Below are 24095 nucleotides of genomic sequence, written 5' to 3'. Positions count from 1 at the left end.
AGTATAATTTAACCCACCTTTTATACTAAGAACAAAAAGAAAAAGTAATTGAATATAAATCAACCTTAATACCAGCATTTTTTATCATTTTTCTTTTAAAATGTAAGAACATTTAATCTTATTCAACATTGTGTCAATGAAAATATCACTAAATTTTCTAGAAACTTTAAAAACAATCTACAGTTAAATGTTTATAATATAAACACTAATAAATAGCGGTGTAAACCATGGTATTCCACTGGTCGAATTCTAAAACATATGATCCCCAAGAAATTATTAAACATATCATGCTAACATTTTCATTGAACTGTTAATAACAATGCATAAAATATAGTTTTATTAAAATCCATTAAAAAGTATTTATACCCTATCTCGTAACAAGAATAAAATTAACGTTTGTAACACATGGTAAATCATTAACATGATAGTCAAGAAAAGAAAGTAAGAGGAAAGTCGGCAAGGAAACTGATGCGTCATACTTTGTGTGCTCCACACGAGGCAGATTAACTTCTATTAATTGTCCTCTGATAAATTGTTGATTCTCGCATTAATAGCCAGGAGTTGAGCCACGAAGGCTGAGTCGCTCATAATCGTAGCAAGAGCAGATAGTAGGTCTTCTACTGTAACATGCGAAAGACCTAACTGCCGGGCACATTCGGCAATGATCTCTTTTTCCTCGGCATTAGTATTTACCTGAAAATGAAAAAGTTTTAGAGAACTATTAATTAGAATACACTTTTACTGTCTTAATCTACGATTAATTTAGAGCATACCTTTATTGAACTGCAGAATTTGTTGAAAGGCATTTTAACTCTTTTTTTGCCACTACTGGTTTGGTAAAAAATTGTAAAAGTTTGTGCACTGTTCATGTCTAGCACAACAGGAAAATATATACCAGCTGTAATGTGACCTTTAGTGTCTCTCGCGAGGAGACTTCTGAAATTGTAAACTAAATTTCTACGTTCTGTGACATCAATGGCAGTTAAGTAAGGCCTTGCCACATATATAAGAGCAACTTGTGTCCTTTCCAAGATACCGGATCGTGTTTTCCTCTCGTGCCATTCAACGTAATCAGGATCGTTAGCGCATAGAAAGTAATTGTACTCTTTTTTACAATCCGGTTCGTCAGACTGAATAAACCAGCCAGTATGTGGGTATAACTTGTCTTCCATTACAGTAATCACTCGAGCTACATGATATCCAGGATCGAGGAGCATAACTCCTTTCCGTCCATTAATTTCAATTTTCAGGCACACTAGTACATGTTCCTTCTCCCTGCTGTCTGCAGCGGGCGGTCCACCAACATAACTAGCGACATTATTGATCATCTACGGGCAAAAGAAATTTATGTAAGATGTTTATTTGCGCATTACGCAAATTGAATTATTCATTCAAGTTTGAAACCTACCTCCTCACAGGACACTAAATAGAGGCCACTTGCTATACCAGGAAATCGTTTGTTTAAACCCTCTAAACGTTGTAGTAATTCAAATCCCAAACCCACGCAAGTATGATGTTCACGTTTTATCAATGGTTGATATTTGTGATAAAATTTTTCCAGCACAGTTTCACCACTTGCAATATAATCCTTATAGAACCTGTTAATCACGAAACACAATTTTTTAGCAGTTGTATGTAACAGTAGAATGATAATTAGAAAGACATACTTAAGGAAATTGCCAATGGTGTCATAACGATGCTCACGCAATAAGTGTTGCGTTTCTAATTCAACGTTGCCTGCTAATTCCTCATACTGTTCGACCGTGAGAACGATCAGGGCTGGTGCCTCATAATGGGCCCATACCGGCAGGGGTAGCGGCACACCCCTAATCCAGGGCCCGCGTGCCTGCCCCTGTGGCTGGCACCATATCTCTGCCGTCTCGAGTCAACTCGGCCATTCACTTCCCCAGCGTCCCACTGTTGGCACAAAGCCATGCTCATCCCTGCAGCTGCTGATTGGCTCTACAGGGCTCTCTCCGTGTTTTATACTCTTCTCTCGCTCTGTAAACAAAGCTTTTTAAAATTATTTGCATGTTTTTTGGGTAAAAACTTTTTTCAAATAATTTATACATTTACAATGTGTTACATTAGTAATAATAATTAGAAAGTACTTAGTTTGAAATGACGCATTTCATATCAAACATACATGAGCATAAATACATCTTCTTCAACTAATATAATTTACTGCTTATTTTTAGTAATTATTATTTTCATTAATAAATATATTTACTATAAGTCTATTGCTATTTAAGTACATGAATTAATACGGTTCCATATTGCAAAATTTGCGAAATACAGTAAAGATTCTATAAGAGTTCGTTGGGATCTACACCTTAACTGTTCATGGTTTATCCCCACCACGAGGAGGGGGGGCACCCTTGAACCAGGCAAGGGACTAATGTGACACAGTCGCGGCATCTCCTTATCGCATTCGGTGACAATGTCCGTGAGACAACTAACAAAACTACAAAAGTTACGTTAAAGTTAAGAGTATTCTCAATTTTTGGTTAATAAAAATTTCATCAAAATATTTGTGAGATTTTCCTGATTAAAATGATACCAAACACGATATTGTTACAAAACTTGGTTGTGTTGAATGGGTTTGTGAATCTTCCCTTGCCTGCTACCTTTTTCTACGTTCATTTCGCTGTCGGCAAAATGTTTACATCTAAAGAATGGAAAACCTCTCCGTTAAGAGTTTCACAGCTGTGCCAAATACGAACAATTATCCAGTACTAGAACTGGATCAATCCGGTTATTCTTGAATGGGACAGTCTTAGTTAACTGTTCGTAAGCGGCATTGCCTTTGATCAATTAACGGATAGTAAGAAACGATTTTCGACCTTTGACGAGTTTAAAGGACACATAAGAATACACATAGGACTCTTCACAAGCAGTTTGCAAACAGCTTGCGAACAATTGTAATTTACTAATGTTAAAAATAGAATTTAAATAGATTTAAAAAATTGAAGGTCATCTTCATTTCTTCAAAAATAATGCAAACACAAACAATTCATATACATCGTTATATTGTTTACAAAAAATAGTGTCACTTATTTCGTATGTACATATGCATGTGTGGAATGTCTTATTAAGTAACTAAATGTAAACCGAATTATACCGTATTTGGTCTCATTTTAATGAGAAAAATATCGTAGATATGTTAGTAAAAATTTTATCAACACAAAAAATAAAAAAGTTTCTCTTTTGTATCAGTGTTGTCTCACCCATTGTAGGCATTTAATATTTTAGGACTGTCTCGACTTTCAATATCTCTCTTTTCTTTGTCCGCTGTCTCTTTCTGCGTCAGTCAGTGTCGGTAAAATACAAACAGTTTGAAGAATCTAGTACCTATCCCGTAACTGTTCCACAGCGGTCCCAAAATTCGAACTCTTATCGAGACTTTACTGTAAATGCAGAGAAGCGGATCCGATTTGTCGTTGGCTTGGTGTCCAACATGGCGACAGTATATACGCATGGTGAATCAATACACGACCAAATAGATATGTAGCGTGCCACGTGTCTACTACACTTTTGTCACAGTGTTTCCGTTCACGATTAATACACTATTTTTTCCATATTAATTTAAAAAAAGAAATTCCTACTACTGACAGTACATTAAATGCTGGTCATTGAATAATGAACTCATTAAATTTTCATTGTCTGATATATTCAAGTTAATTCAAAACAAATTAATCAGTACATCGGGAATAATTATATAAGAACGAAAAAAATATTTATTCGATCTTTTCGTTAAACCAATAAATTATAACTAAATGAAAGAAACAAAACGAAAAATTTGAATTTTAAATATTTTCTGAAATATAACGACATTGCTAGCAATGAAATACTGATGACACGCAAAATATTTGTGTTTACATTCACGCGACACATCCGTAATTTGATTTGCAAGATACATTACTCATATTATTATAAGACACCAAGCTTATGATTCATTGCGTCATTGAGAATGCATTCGCTCAAATCACACATATGTGATGCTCGAAATGAAGGGCATTTCCCTCCTGAATCAGAGCACACAAGATGTTTCCAGTGTATAAGCATATACTAATTGTTTGAGGATTCTTTTTATTTTATTTATAAACAAACTCAATTTTGACCCATTTCGATTTATAGCGCATAACAATAAAATAAAAAGAAAGAAAAATCTGGATAAACTTACCCATACAATGAGCGCACCAAACAAACAAAAACTTTCCCTTCTCAGAAGCTTGGTACAATTCACACGTCCGAAGTCCAAGTAGAACTGGATGGTGGAACGTGAGCAGAAGATTATATACGTTCCAACTGACGGCCCTCCTTCCCCGCAACAAGCGATAGTTTACCACGTGACTTCTTCTCTCATGTAAAGTTTAGAATACCTAGACTGTGTGAGTCTTTATTGTTTAAAAACAAATTGGAAAACTGATTTTCTTTTTCAGTTTAATAGTAAACATTAACTATATATACATTTTTACGTTACATCCGTTTGTAGCATTTTGCGCGTTCGACAGATGCGTTTACATGTAATTGTTCGAAATTTTTCTTTACACCCGGTATTACATATTAATTTTGAGACATTTTTATCGGGAATTTCGTTTCAGGGAGCTAATGAACGCACGAAACAAAAGAAATCGAAATCCGTCGCTAGATGGTTTATCTTTAATGTAATTGGTCGAATATATCGCGCCTCTGGAAATCATCGTTTCCCAGCTGTTCGGATATCGAAGCCTTACGTCAGCTCTTCGTCTGACTCAAGTAACGTCACGATAAATAATGACTGCTTTTCTCGGAATGCAAACATAATTAGGAATACTTTCAGGAAAAAATTGGAATATAAGGGCGTTCCTGATTTTTCGGTGCCACTACATATGTACATGTGTTTTTCCTGCGGCTTTGTGCGCGCCATTTCAAACGACCTTGAAGCAGATTCTCTAGGGTTCCAAGCACTTTGTGCGGAAATCTTATCATGATAAAACCGCTACATCGAAAGCTGAACGTTATTTCAGTGAATTAGTTGACGTCATAGACAGCTTGCTGATACACGCATACATTTCTGTATGTGTACTTGTGCCCAAATTCGCTAACACAACGAATTAATATGCATACATACTCAGGATAAATACACTATCTGTCAGTCACGTGACTATAATGTGAACCGATGTATGGCCCGATAGAGAGTGAAATTACGCAGTTACGTTATTTATTCAAGAAAATTGGAAGTAAACCAACTGTTATTGACACAAAATATTTGACATCGATTTAACGCCTGGGTTATGATAAAAGAAAATGGTTCTTATTTTTTTTTGTTTATACGGAAATTAAAAAAGTAGTTTGGCTATATTTTAGTATTCGTAATGTAATGTAATCAGTAATCACATTTTGCTGGAAAAATGACAAGTTGATAATTTCACGTTATCAATATGTCACGTATTTCTTTGAATTTTCGTGAGTAAGAAAAGAAATTTTAACTAGAATATTTATATACATGTACACATACTTAATTTCTAGAAAATAAATATTTCTCCAGTATATTTATGGATAGGAAGAATAAAAATTTTCATTAATTTATCGAGCCATATGATGATTGAGAAGTAGATCGATTTGAAAAGTATTTGTCCAACACGTTTCTCTTTACGGCAGAACAATTTAATTGCACAAGGTATAAGAATGTATGATTCATAGAGGTCAGTGACGTAAAGGTATGTTTTGCTACTGCTAAACGCTTTGTATGTATGTGTGTAGGTTCAAACACTGACATAAATAGTGATAAAAAAATATGTTCTACTTATCTTTGCACGAAAATATTATATAAATAGAAATAAATGTTTTCGTTAATATTCTTTTTCAAAAGTGTCTTTTCTTATTCGTCTATTACTCAGTGTTAACCAAGATTAATAAAATTGCAAATATTGGTTATCTGCTTCAAAAGGTGTTTGTTATGCGTTCAACGACTATCACGCAAATACTTCTCCGATAAGTTGATGATAACCTATTGCTAATAATCCATGTACTATTACGCATTATCTGCATCATTTAATTGGTGCAGGCGACTGGAAACCGATTTTAACATAAAACTTAATGCAAGGTTAGTTTTTTGTCACACTTAAAATTATTTTGTGTCTTATTGTCAATGAATTGGCATGTGCTATTTTAGTACTTTAATTAACTACATTGCACGAATATACGTAACAACAAACAAAATACGAGTAATATATCTTCTACTGATTTAAACGTAATACGATATGTGTGCATACAAAGTGCTTTCTAAGTTTACATAAAGCATGCATAACATTCTTGTAAATATTAAAATAAGTATTAAACCTTTCATCGTGGTAAAATTTATTGAATTTAAATTTGGATGCAAATTATGACTTATGTAACCATTACATTTGCAGTTTTGTAATTTTCTAATAATCGTATTAATTTTGTGATTATTTCGTGACAGTTTCATTTGATATCGTGGTTAAAAATAAAATTGTATTTTAAAAATATAATGTAAAGTCGAATATCTTTGTGAAATGAGTCCGATGTCTCGTTCGGGACACGTGATACAAATGGACCAATCACATGATTTATTGAAGAATATCGATGTTATCTGCCTTCGGATAAGATTGAAAATTACCTGTATACGTAATGCACAAAGAGCATCGCTAATGTTTTGTTGATATGAACTTATATGATAAATTTTTAATATTAAATTAAATTACATTGATATTTTTCACATTAATTGTGAAGAGATTTATAGTTGTTTCCCGTGCCATACTTTTCACTTTCAATTTATGAATAATCAGTACAATGGATATTAAATGTGTTTGACATATTATAACGTTTTTGCATGAGTGAAAGTTTTTATATATGTTACAGATTGTCTATTACTGTATTCAAAAATAGTAGTGCATTCCTTTTTCTAGCGGTTAATAATAATGTTTTTTTTATTAACAATAGCGTCTTTAATAGCGTGCTTTTTAAGTAATAGTGTTTGTTAATTTCAGGCTATAAAAAAAGAATACAATTTGAAGAAAAATGAAGTTGACATGGGGTTAATGTCGCACAATATTTTTCTTTGTACATGTCCACTTGAAGAAAATGATAATATTATATTAAAAAGATGACAATATATTAGGAACAATTGTAGTACAATTGTGCACTTGTCAAAATGTAATTAATTGTTTCTGTTTTTTTAAATATGTCGCATATGTATATTCAAATATGTAAATTATATGCCATATTTACAGATACTGAAAAAAAAAATATTATTTATGCTTTTGTTGAAAAAGACTCAGTCTTCTATAATGGAAGTCGAACCAATGGATAATTTGTACCTTGCATTAACACAATGCTTTGCTATTATATTATGCGGGTAAATTTTCTACAACAATTCAATGTTCAAATTTTTTCATCATAAAGTTGAAAAAAGTATATACATAATTTTATTATTTTTTTAGGTACATTGCAGGAAGGTTTGATGTTATTACTAAACCAGAGGCAAATGGCCTGAACACTTTTGTAGGAACATTTGCTCTGCCTTCCTTAATTTTTACATCATTAGCAAAGCTTGACTTTACATTAGTAAACTGGAAATTCCTTCTTGCTGTGCTATTAGCTAAAAGTTGTGTATTTTTTGTTGTACTTAGTGTGTCTCTAGTTATTAAAAGACCATCAAATCCAGGTTGTGCTGCGCTCTTTGCAATATTTACTACACAGAGTAATGACTTTGCTATTGGATATCCTATGAGTAAGTAAAATACATAATATTTTATATATACTTATATAATAATGGTATATTAGTGATAACATATATTTACAGTTGATGCACTATATGGAAAAACACATCCTGAGTATGCTGCTTATTTGTACTTGATGGCACCTATATCATTAGCTATTTTAAACCCAATTGGTTTTGTATTATTAGAAATTGGCAAACGTTATGGTGAAGATCACAGAAATTACAAAGACATGGTTTGTTCTATCATAAAAGGAATTGCATTAAACCCAGTTCTTCTTATGACTGTGCTTGGTATCCTGGGAAACCTTACTTTCCATCATATAGTACCACCTGTTCTTGCAACTGTGCTTGATGTATTTGGCAATGCTTTCTCAGCCAGTGCTCTTTTCTTACTGGGACTAATGATGGTGGGAAAGATACACAAATTGAAGGGTTTTGCTCTTGTCATACCAGGTATATTAATATCGGTAAAATTGCTGGTTCTTCCCTTGGTTATAAGAGAATCTATTATTCTGTTAAATGCTGGAGAAAATAGTACAGATACCGAAGATTTAAGTACATATGGATTTCTATATGGAACCATTCCAACAGCACCAGCTTTGTTCATTTTTACACTTCGATATAATCTCGAAATTGATCTGATTGCATCAGCAATGGTTGCCTGTACATTTTTATCTGCTCCACTTATGTTTGTATCGGCAAAATTAATTAATGCTGTTTCTACCGGAATTACCCCAGCAAACTATGCGCATCAACTGAATATATTCTCCTTTGATGTGAGCATTGCTTCAGTAACAGTTTGCATATGGTTAATAATTTGTTTTATTGGATTAGGAAGAAAAAAATATAAATGTGTTACACATAAATGCACATTATGTATCGTAATCGCACAGGTTTGTATTAATTCGTATGAATATAAAATTGGTGCCAATTGCAGATGAAATTTTCATGAAAAAAGGATTATAATTTCAGCTAACTGCAGTTATAGGTGTTATAATATGGACTAAACTTGAATCTCATAATAGCAGTTCTGTTTTATGGTAATCTTAATATTTACTTTTATTGTATAATTCAATTTTTATATTACTATAACTGCAATTTATCATAGGTATGTTCAATTTATCTTAATTACTGTCGGAGTATATGCTAGTCGTATGTGGACAATGGCAATAGCGGCAACTTTATTATATATAAGTTCCCGTTCCTTGGATTTTGTTCACAACATGCAGAAATGGTTCTATCCAGTCGGGTGGGGGTATGACGAACAATTTTTTTAAATAATTAACATAATAAAAAAGTATAAGTAACAACGAATACTTTCAGGGTTCCACTTTTGATAGCAATTGTGATGTGCAGCACAATATCTCCGAAGGAAACTATGCCCGACTTTAGGAATCCAAACTTTCAACTTGGAGTAATTCAAGCTGCAACTTCTACTGTTTTATTAATATTTTGTTTTATTGGTAACTCTATAACGCAATATAAAATAGCGGATAAAATGTCCTTTTTTTAATATTATACATATATTTTTTTTTACAGTAACAATGGGATGTTTGGTTTTACAACAAAGGTACCAACGTCGAAATATTTCTGCATCTTACGCTAATTTAACAGATAACACCGAAAGTCCTAATAACGACGATGCTGAAAGACGTGTGGTAGATGTTGAAGATCTCGTTTCTTCTCGTACGCCATTGTAAGTGAATTGTATAAAAAATGCTAAGCACTGAAACTATTTATTTTAATTAACATTTAATTCTGTTAGTGTCGGCTGTGAATATGTAGATGGTTGTCCGAATGGTGTATGTAGAAGTAGCAATAACGAAATTGACGATTATGACGTATATTTAAATGCTGACAATGAAAATAACGATCCTCAGTCTCTGCGACATCTTGTATTTGTCATTTTACTTCTATGTTCCATGTTTATTGTAAGTAAACAACGTATTAATATGTTGTAACATCATGATCGATATTATGCAACATTTTATCACAGGGCTTATCCATATCAATTGCAACGCTAATAATGGAAAAAATGACTGGAGTTTACGCGGAATTGGCATTCTTGGACATTGCACTAAACTTTGGCCAATCGTTAATCGCATTTGCTATTTTTGGATTAGACGCTGGCCTTGGAAAGTTAGGATGCTGGCTGCGAAAAATGTGCCGCAAATGGCGTGCTGGTACTTCCACATTACTAATCTTATTTCAATAATTTTACGTTTCAAATGTACAATGTAATTTGATATTTATAGGAAAAGAATTGCAGCTTCCGCATGAGGATGCATTAAGCCCAGAAGTGAAAGCAATTAGGGATCAATTTAATCGTTGCCACTTAGCTGAATGTCGAGCTCGTATAGCTATATGTCGTAGGCGCTTATTAAAGCTGTACAAAGGTGTTTTCACTGGGACTGATTTAGTTAATTGGTTGCTTGAAGTTGGTATAGCACAAAATAGAGAAGAAGCTGTTGAATACGGTCGTAGCTTATTAGAAAGCAGGGTATTACAACATATCGATGGTACTCAACATTTTTACGATCAAAGTCTACTTTATACTTTTACCGCTTAAGTTTCGATCAAGTTCTACGGCGCATCTTATTAAAAATTCTGAAAAAAATTGAGGATAATAATTATGTTAAGATGTTGCTACTAAATAAATATAAAAATAGTCGCTTCAATATTTCAAAAGATATCCTCTTTTGTTATTCTATTCTATTCTTTTCTTTTCTATCTCTTTTCTCTTTACGTTTTCTATTTTTTACAACTAGGATTTGCAACGAAAAAATCGGAAAAAATTCCCTAAAATATGCCTTCATATACGTAGTGTGCCAGATTTTTTTCAAAATTTTTGCATACCACTAAATAGGGAAAATAGTCCAAAAACTGATGAATCGAATTTACCCTGTACAGGTAACCCCCCTTCATCGCGAAGGATACGTTCTGGACATGGTCGCGATAAGCGAAATTTCGCGATCAACGGGGGATTTAAAAAAAAATCATTTTAAAATTCGAAAAACATAATATAATTCATAATTCATTCATTTTGGTCCATGTTGCAAAAAGGAATCTAGATTCCCTTGTTTGGCCTCTCTACGTTTATTATGCAAAATTTGCTGATAACTGTCAAATAATCCGTTACAACCACGCTTTACAGCACTCACTCGCTCGTAATCTTCGTCGTTTTCTTCTAACAACTCCATACATTGTGAGATGATTGTGAAGAGAAAGGGCCTTTTCAATGATTTTGACACTTAACTTTCGCACAGGAACAGGTTCCCAGACGTAATTTTCTTGGGACACAGTTGGCAGTCCATTTCCTGCAGCTATTCATTAGTAGTTAATGGTTCGCCGTGTGATTTTAACAAAGTCTGAATATCATCTACATCAACACCTTCGATGCCTCCGGAAGTGGCTATAAGACTAATTTCATCGATGATATTTTGAATATCATTTTCATAATTAATGTGATCTTCAACATTTTCTCTGAGCAACCTTTTCCAAACACCATTCATACACGACTGGGTGATTTCATTCCACGCATCGCCGATGTTTCTGATAGCTTTCATAATATTAAATTGTTTCCACCAAACCCGCATGGTATCTCTATCACCTCCATCAGTTTCTTCAATGAGTTGGTGCATTGTTTTTCTTAAATAATAGGCTTTGAATGCTGCTATTGCGCCTTGATCTATAGCCTGTAAGATGGAAGTGGTATTTGGAGGTAAGAATACCACTTCAATAGAAAAATCAGTGCACAGAGTCTCAAGTTCCACAGGATGTCCCGGCGCATTGTCCAACACCAAAAGAGCTCAAGGTTCAACTCCAATATCCTCGTAATATTGTTTTATTGCTGGGCAAAAACAAGTTTTAAACCAGTCCATAAATAAATTTTGTGTCATCCAAGCCTTAGGGTTACTTCGCCAAAAAACTGGTAAATTGTTTTTAGAATAACCTTTCATGGCACGAGGAGTTTCTGATTGATAAATCAACAATGGTTTCAATTTTAATTCTCCGGATGCATTTCCACCGAGAAGAAGAGTTAGACGATCCTAAAAATAAACGTACGTGTTGGCATTCGTTTCCAATAGAGTCCCGTCTCCTCTACATTAAAAATTAAATTTGGTGGATAATTTCCCCTTTCCACAATTTCACGGAACTCCATTGGATATTTTTCAGCTGATTCTACGTCTACACTAGCCGATTCGCCAATCATTTTATGCAAGTTTGATCGTTTTCTAAATCGATCAAACCAACCTTTGCTTGCTTTAAAAACTTCTCTATGTTGAGAATTTTAAATGATCCCAAAGACTAAGTTAATAAATTTTCCATTTCTGTCATCAAAAAATTTCTGGTTCGTGAAACTTTCGTCGCTGTAATTGGAGTAAGACTTTCGCCAGCCTTTTTAATTTTGTCTTTTTGTTGCACAATTGATCGCACTGTAGACTCAGGCAATTTGAAATCCCTTCCTACAACTATAAATTTACCATCACTTTCCATCCTTTCTATAATTTTTAGTTTCTTTTCTAAAGTCACTACATTGCGAATTTTCTTAACCACATTGTCACATTGTCTTTTTCACATTTTAAAAATTACGAAGAGATAAAAAAATATATAGTTTGACACTGCAGACTGCAGCTAAGATTATACTCAGGGATAGACCCAAATGATGCACTGGCTCAACTGTATCAGGCACCGGCGTACGGCGTTCTTTTGTCTCACCCACACTCGTAAATTTACGTTATATACAGGTGTATGATGTGATTAAGCGAGAAAGAAAGTTAGCACGCACGTGCAATCATTCATTTTGACTTTTCCTCGCATGTTTCAAAGCCACACAAGTGCCAAGACAAAAAAAAGAAGATCGCAATATAACGAATCCGCACTCGCCGGGGTCGCGATGAACGGGGGTTACCTGTAACTACCCCCCAGGTCGAGCTAGAAGGTTGAAAGTTAGTGACAAATGTTTTCTTTCAGTAAGCTATCGAATGGTGTATCGTATGATCTAATTGGTTCAAGGGCTCTTTTGACCATCTTATCCTGCTAAGCCCTTTGGTTTCAATAGAATAGAATTTCTATCGTGAATATCTTAATAAATACTCATTTTAGGCATATTACATCTTCATACTTATTTACTCAGCTTTCAATGCTCTCTTAATTTCTAGAAAGAAATATAGGTTGTTCCATTTAAAAAAATTATGGTCACATTCAGAACTTTATATATAAAAACAATGTAGAAAAAAACAATTATTGTAACATATATCCCCCTTGAAATCATGCAATTTTTGCTTCATATACTATTTTGTACAGCTAGTATTTTACGAGCAATTTCAGGACGTCATGTTATATGAATCACTCTGTATATTGTATATACAGGGTGCGTCACGAATCAGTCCTCACAATTTTTTTGGCACTTCCGATCATCTGACAAAAGAATGTTGTGAACAAAACTTAGCCAGTACTCAATCGGCAAGAAATTGCAGATTTAAAAATAATCAATAATATTACTCTTCAATAAAAAATAAAGGTCACCAATTTTTTTCAATGGGACTAGGTATTTTTAAATACATAGTATTATAAGTGACGCTAAGACAAATTTAACGACCTAGTATACTATGTCCTTGTAATGATTTTGAATTCAGAAATCATCACGAATCGAATGCCACGTTATTTGACTTATTGCTAATTCGACAATACATAACGTCAAAGCACCGCATTCCGACGAAAACAAAATGAAAAACATGCACAAGGTAATACAAATAACTGGAAATTAAATTTTATTTAGGACGTATATACATACAATCAATTAAAGTAAATGTTCGAACTGCATCTCACTTTCTGCAACACAAAGTTCTGCTCTTTGTAATATATTCTAATGTGTAGCTTCAATTAAAGAATAAGTTTGTACACTTCTACATGCTTATATCATGCGTTATTTAAGATTTTCGGTGTTTTGACGTTATGTATCGTCGGTCATTAGGTCAAATATCGTGGCAATCGATTCGTGACGATTTCTGAATCCAAGGTCATCACGAGGTCATAGTATACTACGTCATTGAATTCGTCTTAACATCACCTATAATACTATGAACTTAAAAGTACATAGTCTCATTTAAAAATTATGTTGACCTTTGTTTTGTATTGAAGAGAAATGTGTTTGGCTATTTTTAAATCTACAATTTCTTACCGATTGAATACGGATAAAATTTTGTTTACAACAGTTTTTGTCAGATGATCGGAAATGTCAAAAAAATTGTGAGGACTGATTCGTAACGCACCCCCTGTGTGTGCGTATTTTTTTTTTTTATGATACAATAAGAATGCTTGAGAATAGAGTGATACAACAATATAATTAATTAAACTATATGCCAAAGATGAATACTAGTATTTAATATTGTTTTTAAATACTAGTATTATGCACAGTATTGACTTATTTTGTGGAAATAGTATTTTAGAACATCTGTATTTTTTTTTACAGAATTGTAAGATTTATATAGTTACTGAGGTAATGTTAATCATTTTACAGAGTGATACACAGATAAAATTCATATGTATCAAATGTTTTTTAAGAATCTTTATTATATAACTTTATTACAACAGTGCTATATATAATGGAAAAGCTATAACAAATTGTAAAATGTAAAACAGATATAAAATAAATAACTTTGCTAGAAACACTATTATATTGTTTTATAGCATAATATTCAGGGATTTTCTAATACATATCAAGAAATTAGAAACATAAGTCATCATCTGGATCTTCCTCATCAAAATCATCCATGTCTTCCGGTTGATAATGAATTTTAGATGTATTTACTACATTTGTGTTAATTAAGTATGGTAATACTGTTTCCTGTTTCTGTTTCATTTCTTTCTCATTTATTTCTATCCTGAATGAAGACTCAATTTTTTGTTTATAATTTTCATATGCAAACTCTGACTTTTTATCTTGTTCAAATTTTTCTGATTGAATTTCATAAGATGTAATACTTTGATTCACTAACTCTTGTTGCCTCAAAACTCCCCCACCTACTTTACGGTGTACAAATTCTACCATGTAATGGAGACCCTTGTTTATTTGTATGTCAGAAAACTTTTGTATCTTCACATGTGTAGTGCCCAGTGTTTCAATGCATGCTAATTTATTCTTTACAAAATCTTGCCTATAAATACATATTACTTGTGGCACTTGTGTACTTAACTTTTCCAAAAACCATAAGGCCTTTGACATACCAATAAATAACATCAAAGATGACAAACAATCAATTATTACTGTAGATTTTACACTTACAGATTTTAAAATATGTTCTAGACTATGAAAATCTTTCTTGTAAATAATATTAATATCAAGTTCGTTTATGTCAACTGTATAATAATCATAAATATTTACACTGTTTGACAAGAAAGGTCCAGGTTCACTTTGGTATGAAGATTTTGGACCAGAAAATAATAACAAATCAAAGGTGTGATTAGGATCTTTGACTTTTCTCATTTGTATCCATCCTGCAATCAATTTTCTTGCATACATTACATCCACTCCTGAAATATACATGAATATCTGCATAAATGATCTCTATCTGTAAGTAGAACATAATTTCACAAAGTATCTTTCTCTTACTAATAGGTACGTTCTTTTTAAACATAGTATTATCGCACCTTCATCAAGGACAATTAAATTTGCCCCTTCTAACAAAGGTAACATTTTTATAGACGTCATTGTGTTTATTGCAAATAAATGTTACGAATAGCAAATCATTTGTCGAGTCAATAACTTGCAGTGGACATGTACGACGGGAGTGCGTCACATTACAAACCGTGCAAAAATTTATTCCAATTGAAATACGCAGTTCAAAATTTAATTCCGAACTTAAAAGTCATGTTTATCTAACACGTGTATACACATTCGTCATGCAGCGTATTAAATTTAAAAACACTCTTTTTAACCAGTTTAATACTTTTCACTATTCGTAACCGCCTGGTAATCGCACGAATTATACAGTACATATAGAAGGGTATCCTATGTACATCTTTGAATTTTTGTCGCACAATCAACATTTGTTGTGCACTACCCTAAATTATCTTCAACAAAATATCGAGATCGGTCGTCAGGTGTCGCTGTGTTTGGCCCGAAAAGGGTGCGGTACACGGTAATCGCCATACTGGGCGAACGTGACCGAAGACAGAGCGAAAATGAATACTAGAGTGTGTGTCACATCGAAACTATTTCGCTCATAACAGAGGTTTTATTTTGACAGTGTAATTTGCGAGTGGCCCGCGCGATGTTCAGTACACCGGCCAAGCCCTGAGGGAAACCGACAAGCGTAGATCCGTGCGCGTGACCGCGTAAGATCAGAAATATCGCAGCTCGGGTTCCCTTGCTAAACGGGTTGTCGCTGCATGTGTCACTGTGAGTGCTGCTGTGCCACAGCACCGAACCATACCCTCGGAGCGTTCATCCCGTTAACATTTACGCGCTTATTATCTAAGGCAGTGCTCACGGTCGAACAGATGCGATATTGAGGGAATCCCATTGAATTACCACCGATGAGTTGTTTGGCCGCGTTGCGCTCTGTTCGGTGCTGCTCCTTCAACTAATCGCGTGTGTGATGCCCGGGAGTCGCTCCAGCACGGACCCAGAGCACAAGTCACCGCGGGAAAGTGGTGAAGATTCGGAAGATGAGAGTGAAATCCTGGAAGAGAGCCCCTGCGGGCGGTGGCTCAAACGCCGGGAAGAGGTATACTCGCTTTTTTACATTATTCATCCACTTATTTGTTTATATCTCATTTCTACACTCAGTTCGATTCTGTTCAGTTTAAACATGCTTCTGAACATTTTGCATATGTGTTCTGTTTGTTATAACTACTGTTCGTATTGTTCTTGTGAGCAATATGATTGTGGAGATTAGTTTTTTCTATGATGCAATTCATTCGCATTTCTGTTTCAATTTTGGGCACTCTATTGTGATATTTGTACATGATTTATGATTAAATGTTGGAATTGGGATGTGGTTTATGTGATTCTTTTCTGTGCCTTGACATTGGAATATATTTTGATAGATTTTTTGTATCTAATATGGTTGATAATAAGGAAGGTATCAGCGAATATTTTTGCAGGTGAAACCACAGATTTCTGTTTGTCATATAATCTTGTGTAATAATCTTGTCTAATACTTATTTATTTTAGAGGCTGGAGGAAGAGACCTATATTTGTATTAAAATTGTTAAATGCATTGCCTAGGATATATATTACCTAAAATGTGTTGAAGCTTCATAAGTTCAGCTTTCAAGCACCTGAAGAAAGGTTTTCTTAAAATTTATGTAAACATTAAGTGTTTTTGAATTCATGTTTGTAGATCAATCTCCAACTACTCCTTGACAGTAAGCTTTTACCAATAGTGGTCTCTCATATTTCATCTTAAGAATAAATCAACATAGTTGGATCATTGACTAGTTACATTAAGGAAAATACATTTCTATTTAAAGAATTAATTTTTTTTTTATTTTGATAAAAAGAAGCAAAAGTAAGACAATCTTGTATCTATCTGTTTTTCAATAACTATTGTTTTATGTTAGGTATATGTAGGTTCCAAGTCCACGTTAGCCGAAGGCTCTACCTTTGGAGCAGCCAGAGGCAGTGAAAACGAAGTCACTGAAATGGAGGTATGTCTATTTAAAGAAAAATAGGCTATCTCTTTCTTTTTATATACTCCCTCTAGTAAGATATTTAGTAAAAAAAAAAAGAAAAAATATTATAGCATAAGTACAAGCACTCTGCATATTTTTTTCAGTGTAGCCCATTGTTATGAGTGTCTGTAATGACAATCCGTGCTCTGAATTATTTCCCCTCCTTAAATTCCTTGCAAGGTCACATTGATGTAATGGCAAATAGGCATGCAATTGTTTGAGTTGTATTTTAAGTAACTTTCAACTGGATGATTACAATAATATACTTTGCCACTCCTTATCCATATATCTTTAAGATGTATGAATAATTTGGTCTTATTTTTATTGTATAACATATGTTCACTGTAAATACATATTAATATATAAAATGTATTTATAAATTAAACTTGTAAATAAATGGACTAATTTTTTTTGTGTAATTAGCTTGAGTCCTATAAATAGTTTTATGTGCATAAACTAAAGTATTCTTATAAATTGTATTATTTCTCATGTAGGTGGAACAACGTGATGTACCAGGAATCGACTGTGCCTATTTGGCAATGGATACAGAGGAAGGTGTTGAAGTTGTTTGGAACGAGGTGCAATTTTCTGAAAGAAAGAACTTCAAAGCGCAAGAGGAAAAAATACAGCTTGTATTTGAAAATCTTACACAGTTGGAACACCCTAATATTGTTAAATTTCATAGGTATTGGACAGATACCCATAATGATAAGCCAAGGGTAAGTAATTTAATGAAGAAACTAAATTAGATTAATCTTGAATGTTACTTATGCTTTCTTACATTATGTATCAGGTTATATTTATAACTGAGTATATGTCCTCTGGATCTTTGAAACAGTTCCTAAAAAGAACAAAGCGTAATGTGAAAAAATTACCCCTGCAAGCATGGAAACGTTGGTGTACTCAAATACTTTCTGCATTGAGGTAAATGATTCCTTGTATATGTCATAAATCTCTTAAGGGGATATTCTGGTCCAGCGCACGAATTTTATTTCCATTTTTCAGAATTTTTTTATGGGTAATCCAAGTAAGTGTAGTACACGAAATTTTTTCTAATAACTTAATCGCCCTTTTAACAATATTTATATATATATTTTTAGCGTGAAACAATAAGTGTAAGATGTCTGTATGAAGACATGAAAATTGCGTACACGTCCAATTGGTTGCCATGATTGCGTCCTTTATAGACGTTAGAAACAAATGATTCACAGAAAATTTTGTTCAGTAAGAACGTGGCTATCGTTTGAACCAAAATCATATGTTAAAATTAATTTTTAGCAAAATAACACCATGTTATATAGAAAAGTCCTTTCCATTGTGAGATTAATTTGTTAATTACAAAGGCAGTTTTGGAAATATCTTTATAATTTTGGTTCAGACGATAAAGACGACATTTTTAAATATCCACGCAAAATTTCATTAAGATCGGACACACCGTTATAGAGATACGGCAATAATTTCGCAAAACTTAGTTTCGAGAAAATCGCGTTTAAAGCTTTAGTTTAAGTTTAGATACAATAAAGAAAAATTAGATGCACTTATATTCAGTCAATATCTGCACTATACAGCGATCCTTCCTCTTCTTCATAAAATTCCAACTGAGCCGATTGTTCATATTTGCAAGCAATTCCGAACCTTTTTTGTTGCATCTGACTTACACTGCTCAGATTTGTTTCGACGTACCTTAGCTTCGTTACTGATAAAATTCTTTGTTCCAGGGACAATTTTCATTCCCATCGTGGCCATCATTTCTAAAAGAGTGCTAAATCCTCTATGAAATATGCAAACAGCCAGAAATGTTGCAATCTGAATTGTCATTGAATTGTGCTTCAGAGCAAAATTCCATATTGAAGAATTGAGACTCTCATTACTATTTTTCATGTTGGCTCCCACACATCTCGCTAATTAGTCATGTGAGGTCAAATGTTCATAAATCGGCTTTATTATTAATAAGACTACTTCATCTAGAGGCAGTATATCCTGTGTTTCTTAACTTACCTGGCGTGGAAGCTATTCGTTTTACGGGATAATTCGCGCACAGTTTCCTTTAGACCTCGATAATTTCGTTCTTTTTTTGATTTCAAAGAAACACTTGTGGCATATATTTTCAAGACTACAAACATTCGAAAAATGCAAAAATTGAAAAATCGATTTTTTGACACTTCAGACCAGAATACACCCTTAAACTATAACATTTATACACTTCTCTGATTATTAATATACATGTGTTATTTTCTTTTAATTTTTCAGTTATTTGCATTCCTGTTCACCTCCTATTATTCATGGAAATCTCACTTGTGACACTATATTTATTCAACATAATGGGCTTGTAAAAATTGGCTCAGGTAAGTAGTGGCAGAATATAGAGAACTTTCCATTCTATAAGACATTATTTGTCCAAGAGAGTACAGAGTCTTAATGTTCCTGTACTTTGTACATTGAAATACACTCTGCTAACAAATATCGATACATAGCTGCTCGTAGGTATTCAAGAGAGCATTTATCCCTAAATGAAATTATTTAGCATACATTGGAATAGGAGTTTGCAAGGCACTTCCCTTTTTTATTCACAGGACTATGAGAGGCTAATAGTTTTGTTTCTCATAATTTTCATGGAAGAAAACTAAAAATCACAATATAGGATTATTAATCGACCGACCAGTGATGTTAAAATAACCACTGTGACCTAACTGGTATTTATTTTGTTCTTACATGGGGTACAAACAAAGTACGTATATTGCCATTACTGTGATTGCCTCTTCGGCAACTCGTACGATAAGTCACAATCGACAGTAATAAATAGGTTTTATTACAGTTATTCGATTAATTTCTACTCATGATGCGTGATGCAATACGCGTTAATCTAATAATTAAACTAAAGGACGTGTAAATAGTAATTTGATAGAAATATTCTAATACATGAAAGCATAAATAATGTGTGAAAGAGAGTGTGGTTCAGTTACGTATTGTGAAGACAGTTTTACTCCATGCTATATAATTTAATGTCTAATTGTTAAATCTTATATAATGTGGTTAATCATATACTATTTCTACGAAATATCCCTGATAATTCTCCACTTTTAATTAGATTAGTTTATTATACAGAGAATCATTCCATATTAATCATTATTACTGTGTTTATTCAATGTAATATTCAATTCTCTCTTTGTTACTTTTTTTCTCTCTATATATATACATACTCTGTTTTTGTTTTGTCCTGTATACTATTAATAATAAGACAAATCTGTTAGAAAGATTGTGTATAAACTGCTTTTTACATATTAGGAATAACTTGAGTCCTCATTTTTAATTGTAGCAGATAGGCTAATCTAGATAAATGAAAAAAACACAGCAAAGTCTTCGAAGAGAGAAGGAAGTACAATCGTACTTTCGCCTGTCCAAAGGATTACGTCACCTGATAACGACGATTCTTCGGTTCTGGTGTAAATTGAATGAAAAAGGTGGTGAATTTGAAGAAAATACATTTGGCAGATAATCATCGACTATTGCCAGCTAAGTAAATTAGGCATAATGAGGTAAACATTCCCATTTATGTATGTATACGTATATATATAATTAATTAATGGTAGAATGATTCATATCAAATGTTCAACATTTATTTAATTTTAATACGATTAATGCCATTACGTTGCACTATTCATCTCCTGAATTAATGAATTTACGATTAACGAAGAAGAGCAAAGAGTTTCGTAAGTCTCTTGGCCCTTCTCTGGCCATCACCTCAGCATACACATTTTCATTGTATTATAATCATTTTTTTGTACCCTTATCCACAAATAAAATAAACTCCTTTGAATTTCATTTTCCATGCAAAAAGGATAAAAAACATTCTACCATGCTCGATGAAAGTGTCTCTATAAAATGTGAACATAATCCAAAAATAAACTGTAAATTATTTGCTTCTGATTACGACTGATTGATTGTGCTCTGTTTGTCCTACTTTTTATATACAGGCTATGTTTGCCCCTTTCAGAGGCACTTTCGTGCATCACCGTATGTTACAATGCGAAGATTATTAAGCATACGAGGGCTCAAGTTACTCTTAGGATAATTTTTAAGTTACAACACAATTTTTCTAGCAATTTATCAGATTCACTCTTGTTACCACGTTTGAGGTGGCGGGTATTCGAAAGAGAATGTGCGCTTTTCGCATTGCTTGTTAAATACTTTCATGCAGATATTTATATGTATATACATTTTGTGAACAACCTAATTGGAAAGCACATTTTTTCTCAAGTAGCTGTATCCTCTTTTTTTCTCGTTACAGTGGCTCCCGATGCCATCCATCATCATGTTAAAACTTGTAGAGCAAACATGAAGAACATGCACTTTGTAGCGCCAGAATATGGAAGTGAGTTTACTGAGTTATCATAGAATGTTACTATATACATTATTGAATGCATTTTACTTCAACATTTCATGTTCTTCAGATTCTGTAACCCCTGCCATTGATATTTATTCGTTCGGTATGTGTGCCCTGGAAATGGCCGCGTTAGAAATTCAGGGTAACGGTGACACCGGCACGATCGTCACCGACGAAAACGTACGGAAGACCATAGAATCTTTAGACGATGCCCAGCAGAAAGACTTTATCCGAAAATGTCTTCAAGTAGATCCGCTCAGTAGACCAAGCGCGAGAGAACTTCTTTTTCATCCTGTTCTCTTCGAGGTGCATTCGCTGAAATTACTTGCTGCTCATGCTTTGGTTAATTCAGCCAGTAAGTTGAATAATACCTCTTTCACATGTCGTGTGCTTCAAATGTATCTCGATATTTTTTTTTCTTTTTGTAGCAGAATTAGATAATGTAACGAGAGTCCATAAAAACCATCTGACATTCTCTACTTTTTCAGCTAATATTTCAGAAACGATAACGGACGAAGTATTACAAAGGTTATACGGACCTGATACGGTAGTCGCTGAAATTAAGTATCAAGGACGACCGCCGCAGCAAATACGATTAAGTGATATCCCCGTTACAGAGAAGTTGGAGAAGTTTGGTTGTTGGTCAATAAAAAAAAAGAAAAGAAAATTATCGATGATTTTTCCGGATCGACAGGTACGGTATATACCCCCTGACAGCATTTATGGCAAAACTACCACCACCTGTTCGACCAAGGGCGATATCGCCCGAGGTAACTGAGTCTGTGAAATCGGTTACGCCAGAACCGGTAGACGTGGAGTCCCGACGAGTAGTTAATATGATGTGTAACGTTAAGCCTAGAGAAGAAAGTTGTGAATTACTTGTGAGTGCCATTACAAAAACAAAAAAGAACACAAATGTCAGATTAGTTAACCTAAGTACATCATCATCAAATTTTTTTTATTTTTTATCCTGACGTATTTTATAGATGACAATATTATTACGAATGGATGACAAAATGAATAGGCAATTGACGTGTCCCGTGAGTCAATTAGATACTTCGATGCTTCTCGCGCAGGAGCTTGTACATTTTGGATTTATTAACGAGGTGGTTATTCCATTAGATATATATTCTGATATATTATGATTTGTAAGTAATATTTGTTACGTTATTATTGTTTGTTCTAGAACGATCGTGATAAAATAGCAAATTTAATCGAAGAGGCATTAAGGAGTTGTTTTAACAAGCAACTATTGACGCCAGGAATAGTATCGTTAACCAATCTTCCCACCCAGACTACTCTACTGCTGCCTGGTCCAGAATTTCCATGTTTGCAACACTTTGATAATTCTATGTATAACGCGACAACATCCAATAGTGATAGTGTAACTAACCCGCTGCCAAAAACCTCAGGTCTCCCCGTGTCGAGTAACGCGAGCAAGAGTCACGATGAAACGGAACCACCGTCGAATGCTGAGAGCGGTAGTTAACCATCCAGGATATCTGGTAACTCAGTTCACTGTGCCACTTTGCACGCTCTATGTATAGACTGGCTATGTATTTTTATATTTAAGTAAACAGGAAGAAAGAATGGAATTAAATGATTAAAGAAAGGAAAAAAACAGAAAAGAAAAAGGAAAAAAAAAGAAAAAAGAAAGGTGCCGTGGCTAAAGCACTAGGCTAGAAACACGTTGAACGCGATAGAAATCGAATATTCATTTTTATTTCGAGAATACAATATTTTCTTTTTATAAGATACGTGTTCCGCATATTCGACATGTCAAATTTAATTTAATTGAACCATCAACTTTTTAATTTTTTTTCATTTTAATTTTTTAAAATTAAATTTTAAGGTAGTTTCGAAAGTTAGGTTATACACACTGAAGAACGTGCTTTACGATATTTCAGTTAATTGTATAGCTAAGGAGAACGAATTTGTGTAATGAGTATCGATAAAGCTGCGTCTAGTTAATCACAGATTAATCGTAGTCATTTGTTATTAGGCTGAAATAATAAAGGGCATTTCACTAGCGAACGTTTCAATTCGTCGGAAGGAGAACAAAAATAAATACTTGAACGAATTATTTGAAGTAATGATTAAATGTTAAAATGCCATCTGTCGTGAAGTGGCGAGATGTATCATAGGAAATTTATTTTGTATATACGAATTGACACAGATTAAAAGAGGGAAGAAATGATCTAATTGTTAGGTACGGAAGAATTGTTCGATCGTACAGCAACACGGAAATGATTAAAAAGAAAAAAGAAAGGAAAGACTGTGAACTCCGCACTTGTTATGCTT

The 24095-nt window shown here is 33.6% G+C and overlaps 5 protein-coding genes across 6 annotated transcripts; 2 read left to right on the top strand and 3 right to left on the bottom strand.

Moving 5' to 3' along the window:
• Positions 1-221: 221 nt before the first annotated feature.
• Positions 222-4262, bottom strand: LOC108575193. Of its 2 annotated transcripts, none has more exons than XM_017937928.1 (5): positions 4184-4262; positions 1668-2001; positions 1409-1598; positions 774-1328; positions 222-693 (listed from the first exon to the last, which is right to left on the bottom strand). In XM_017937928.1, the coding sequence occupies exons 4-5, from the start codon at positions 1326-1328 to the stop codon at positions 514-516; spliced, it is 735 nt and encodes a 244-aa protein (XP_017793417.1). In that variant the 5' UTR covers positions 1409-1598; positions 1668-2001; positions 4184-4262; the 3' UTR covers positions 222-513. The 2 variants fall into 2 exon arrangements, with proteins under 2 accessions (XP_017793417.1, XP_017793418.1); XM_017937929.1 differs by having other exon boundaries at positions 1668-2013; positions 4184-4256.
• Positions 4263-7133: 2871 nt separating this feature from the next.
• Positions 7134-10315, top strand: LOC108575194 (integral membrane protein GPR155). The gene is made up of 11 exons (XM_017937930.1): positions 7134-7161; positions 7239-7363; positions 7449-7738; positions 7811-8622; positions 8702-8769; positions 8838-8984; positions 9053-9192; positions 9269-9425; positions 9495-9660; positions 9726-9912; positions 9985-10315. Exons 2-11 carry the CDS (start codon positions 7263-7265, stop codon positions 10296-10298), a joined length of 2382 nt encoding a protein of 793 aa, XP_017793419.1. The 5' UTR covers positions 7134-7161; positions 7239-7262; the 3' UTR covers positions 10299-10315.
• A 737-nt stretch (positions 10316-11052) lies between these two features.
• LOC108575122 (tigger transposable element-derived protein 1-like) lies at positions 11053-11942 on the bottom strand. The gene is made up of 3 exons (XM_017937840.1): positions 11835-11942; positions 11551-11778; positions 11053-11424 (listed from the first exon to the last, which is right to left on the bottom strand). The coding sequence occupies exons 1-3, from the start codon at positions 11940-11942 to the stop codon at positions 11053-11055; spliced, it is 708 nt and encodes a 235-aa protein (XP_017793329.1).
• Positions 11943-14459: 2517 nt separating this feature from the next.
• LOC108575231 (elongator complex protein 5) lies at positions 14460-15704 on the bottom strand. The gene is made up of 2 exons (XM_017937973.1): positions 15383-15704; positions 14460-15265 (listed from the first exon to the last, which is right to left on the bottom strand). The coding sequence occupies exons 1-2, from the start codon at positions 15441-15443 to the stop codon at positions 14460-14462; spliced, it is 867 nt and encodes a 288-aa protein (XP_017793462.1). The 5' UTR covers positions 15444-15704.
• A 224-nt stretch (positions 15705-15928) lies between these two features.
• On the top strand, positions 15929-23372 carry LOC108575174 (nuclear receptor-binding protein). The gene is made up of 11 exons (XM_017937900.1): positions 15929-16461; positions 17300-17386; positions 17905-18129; positions 18204-18334; positions 19661-19755; positions 21699-21782; positions 21862-22149; positions 22283-22436; positions 22489-22675; positions 22781-22900; positions 22981-23372. The coding sequence occupies exons 1-11, from the start codon at positions 16333-16335 to the stop codon at positions 23281-23283; spliced, it is 1803 nt and encodes a 600-aa protein (XP_017793389.1). The 5' UTR covers positions 15929-16332; the 3' UTR covers positions 23284-23372.
• The last annotated feature ends 723 nt before the right edge of the window (positions 23373-24095 follow it).

Source organism: Habropoda laboriosa, unplaced genomic scaffold, assembly GCF_001263275.1.
Source record: "Habropoda laboriosa isolate 0110345459 unplaced genomic scaffold, ASM126327v1 scaffold207, whole genome shotgun sequence".
In the NCBI taxonomy this organism is placed as follows: Eukaryota; Metazoa; Arthropoda; class Insecta; order Hymenoptera; family Apidae; genus Habropoda; species Habropoda laboriosa.
Note: the sequence above shows the minus strand (reverse complement) of the source record. Positions and strands in the feature narration are given on the sequence as shown.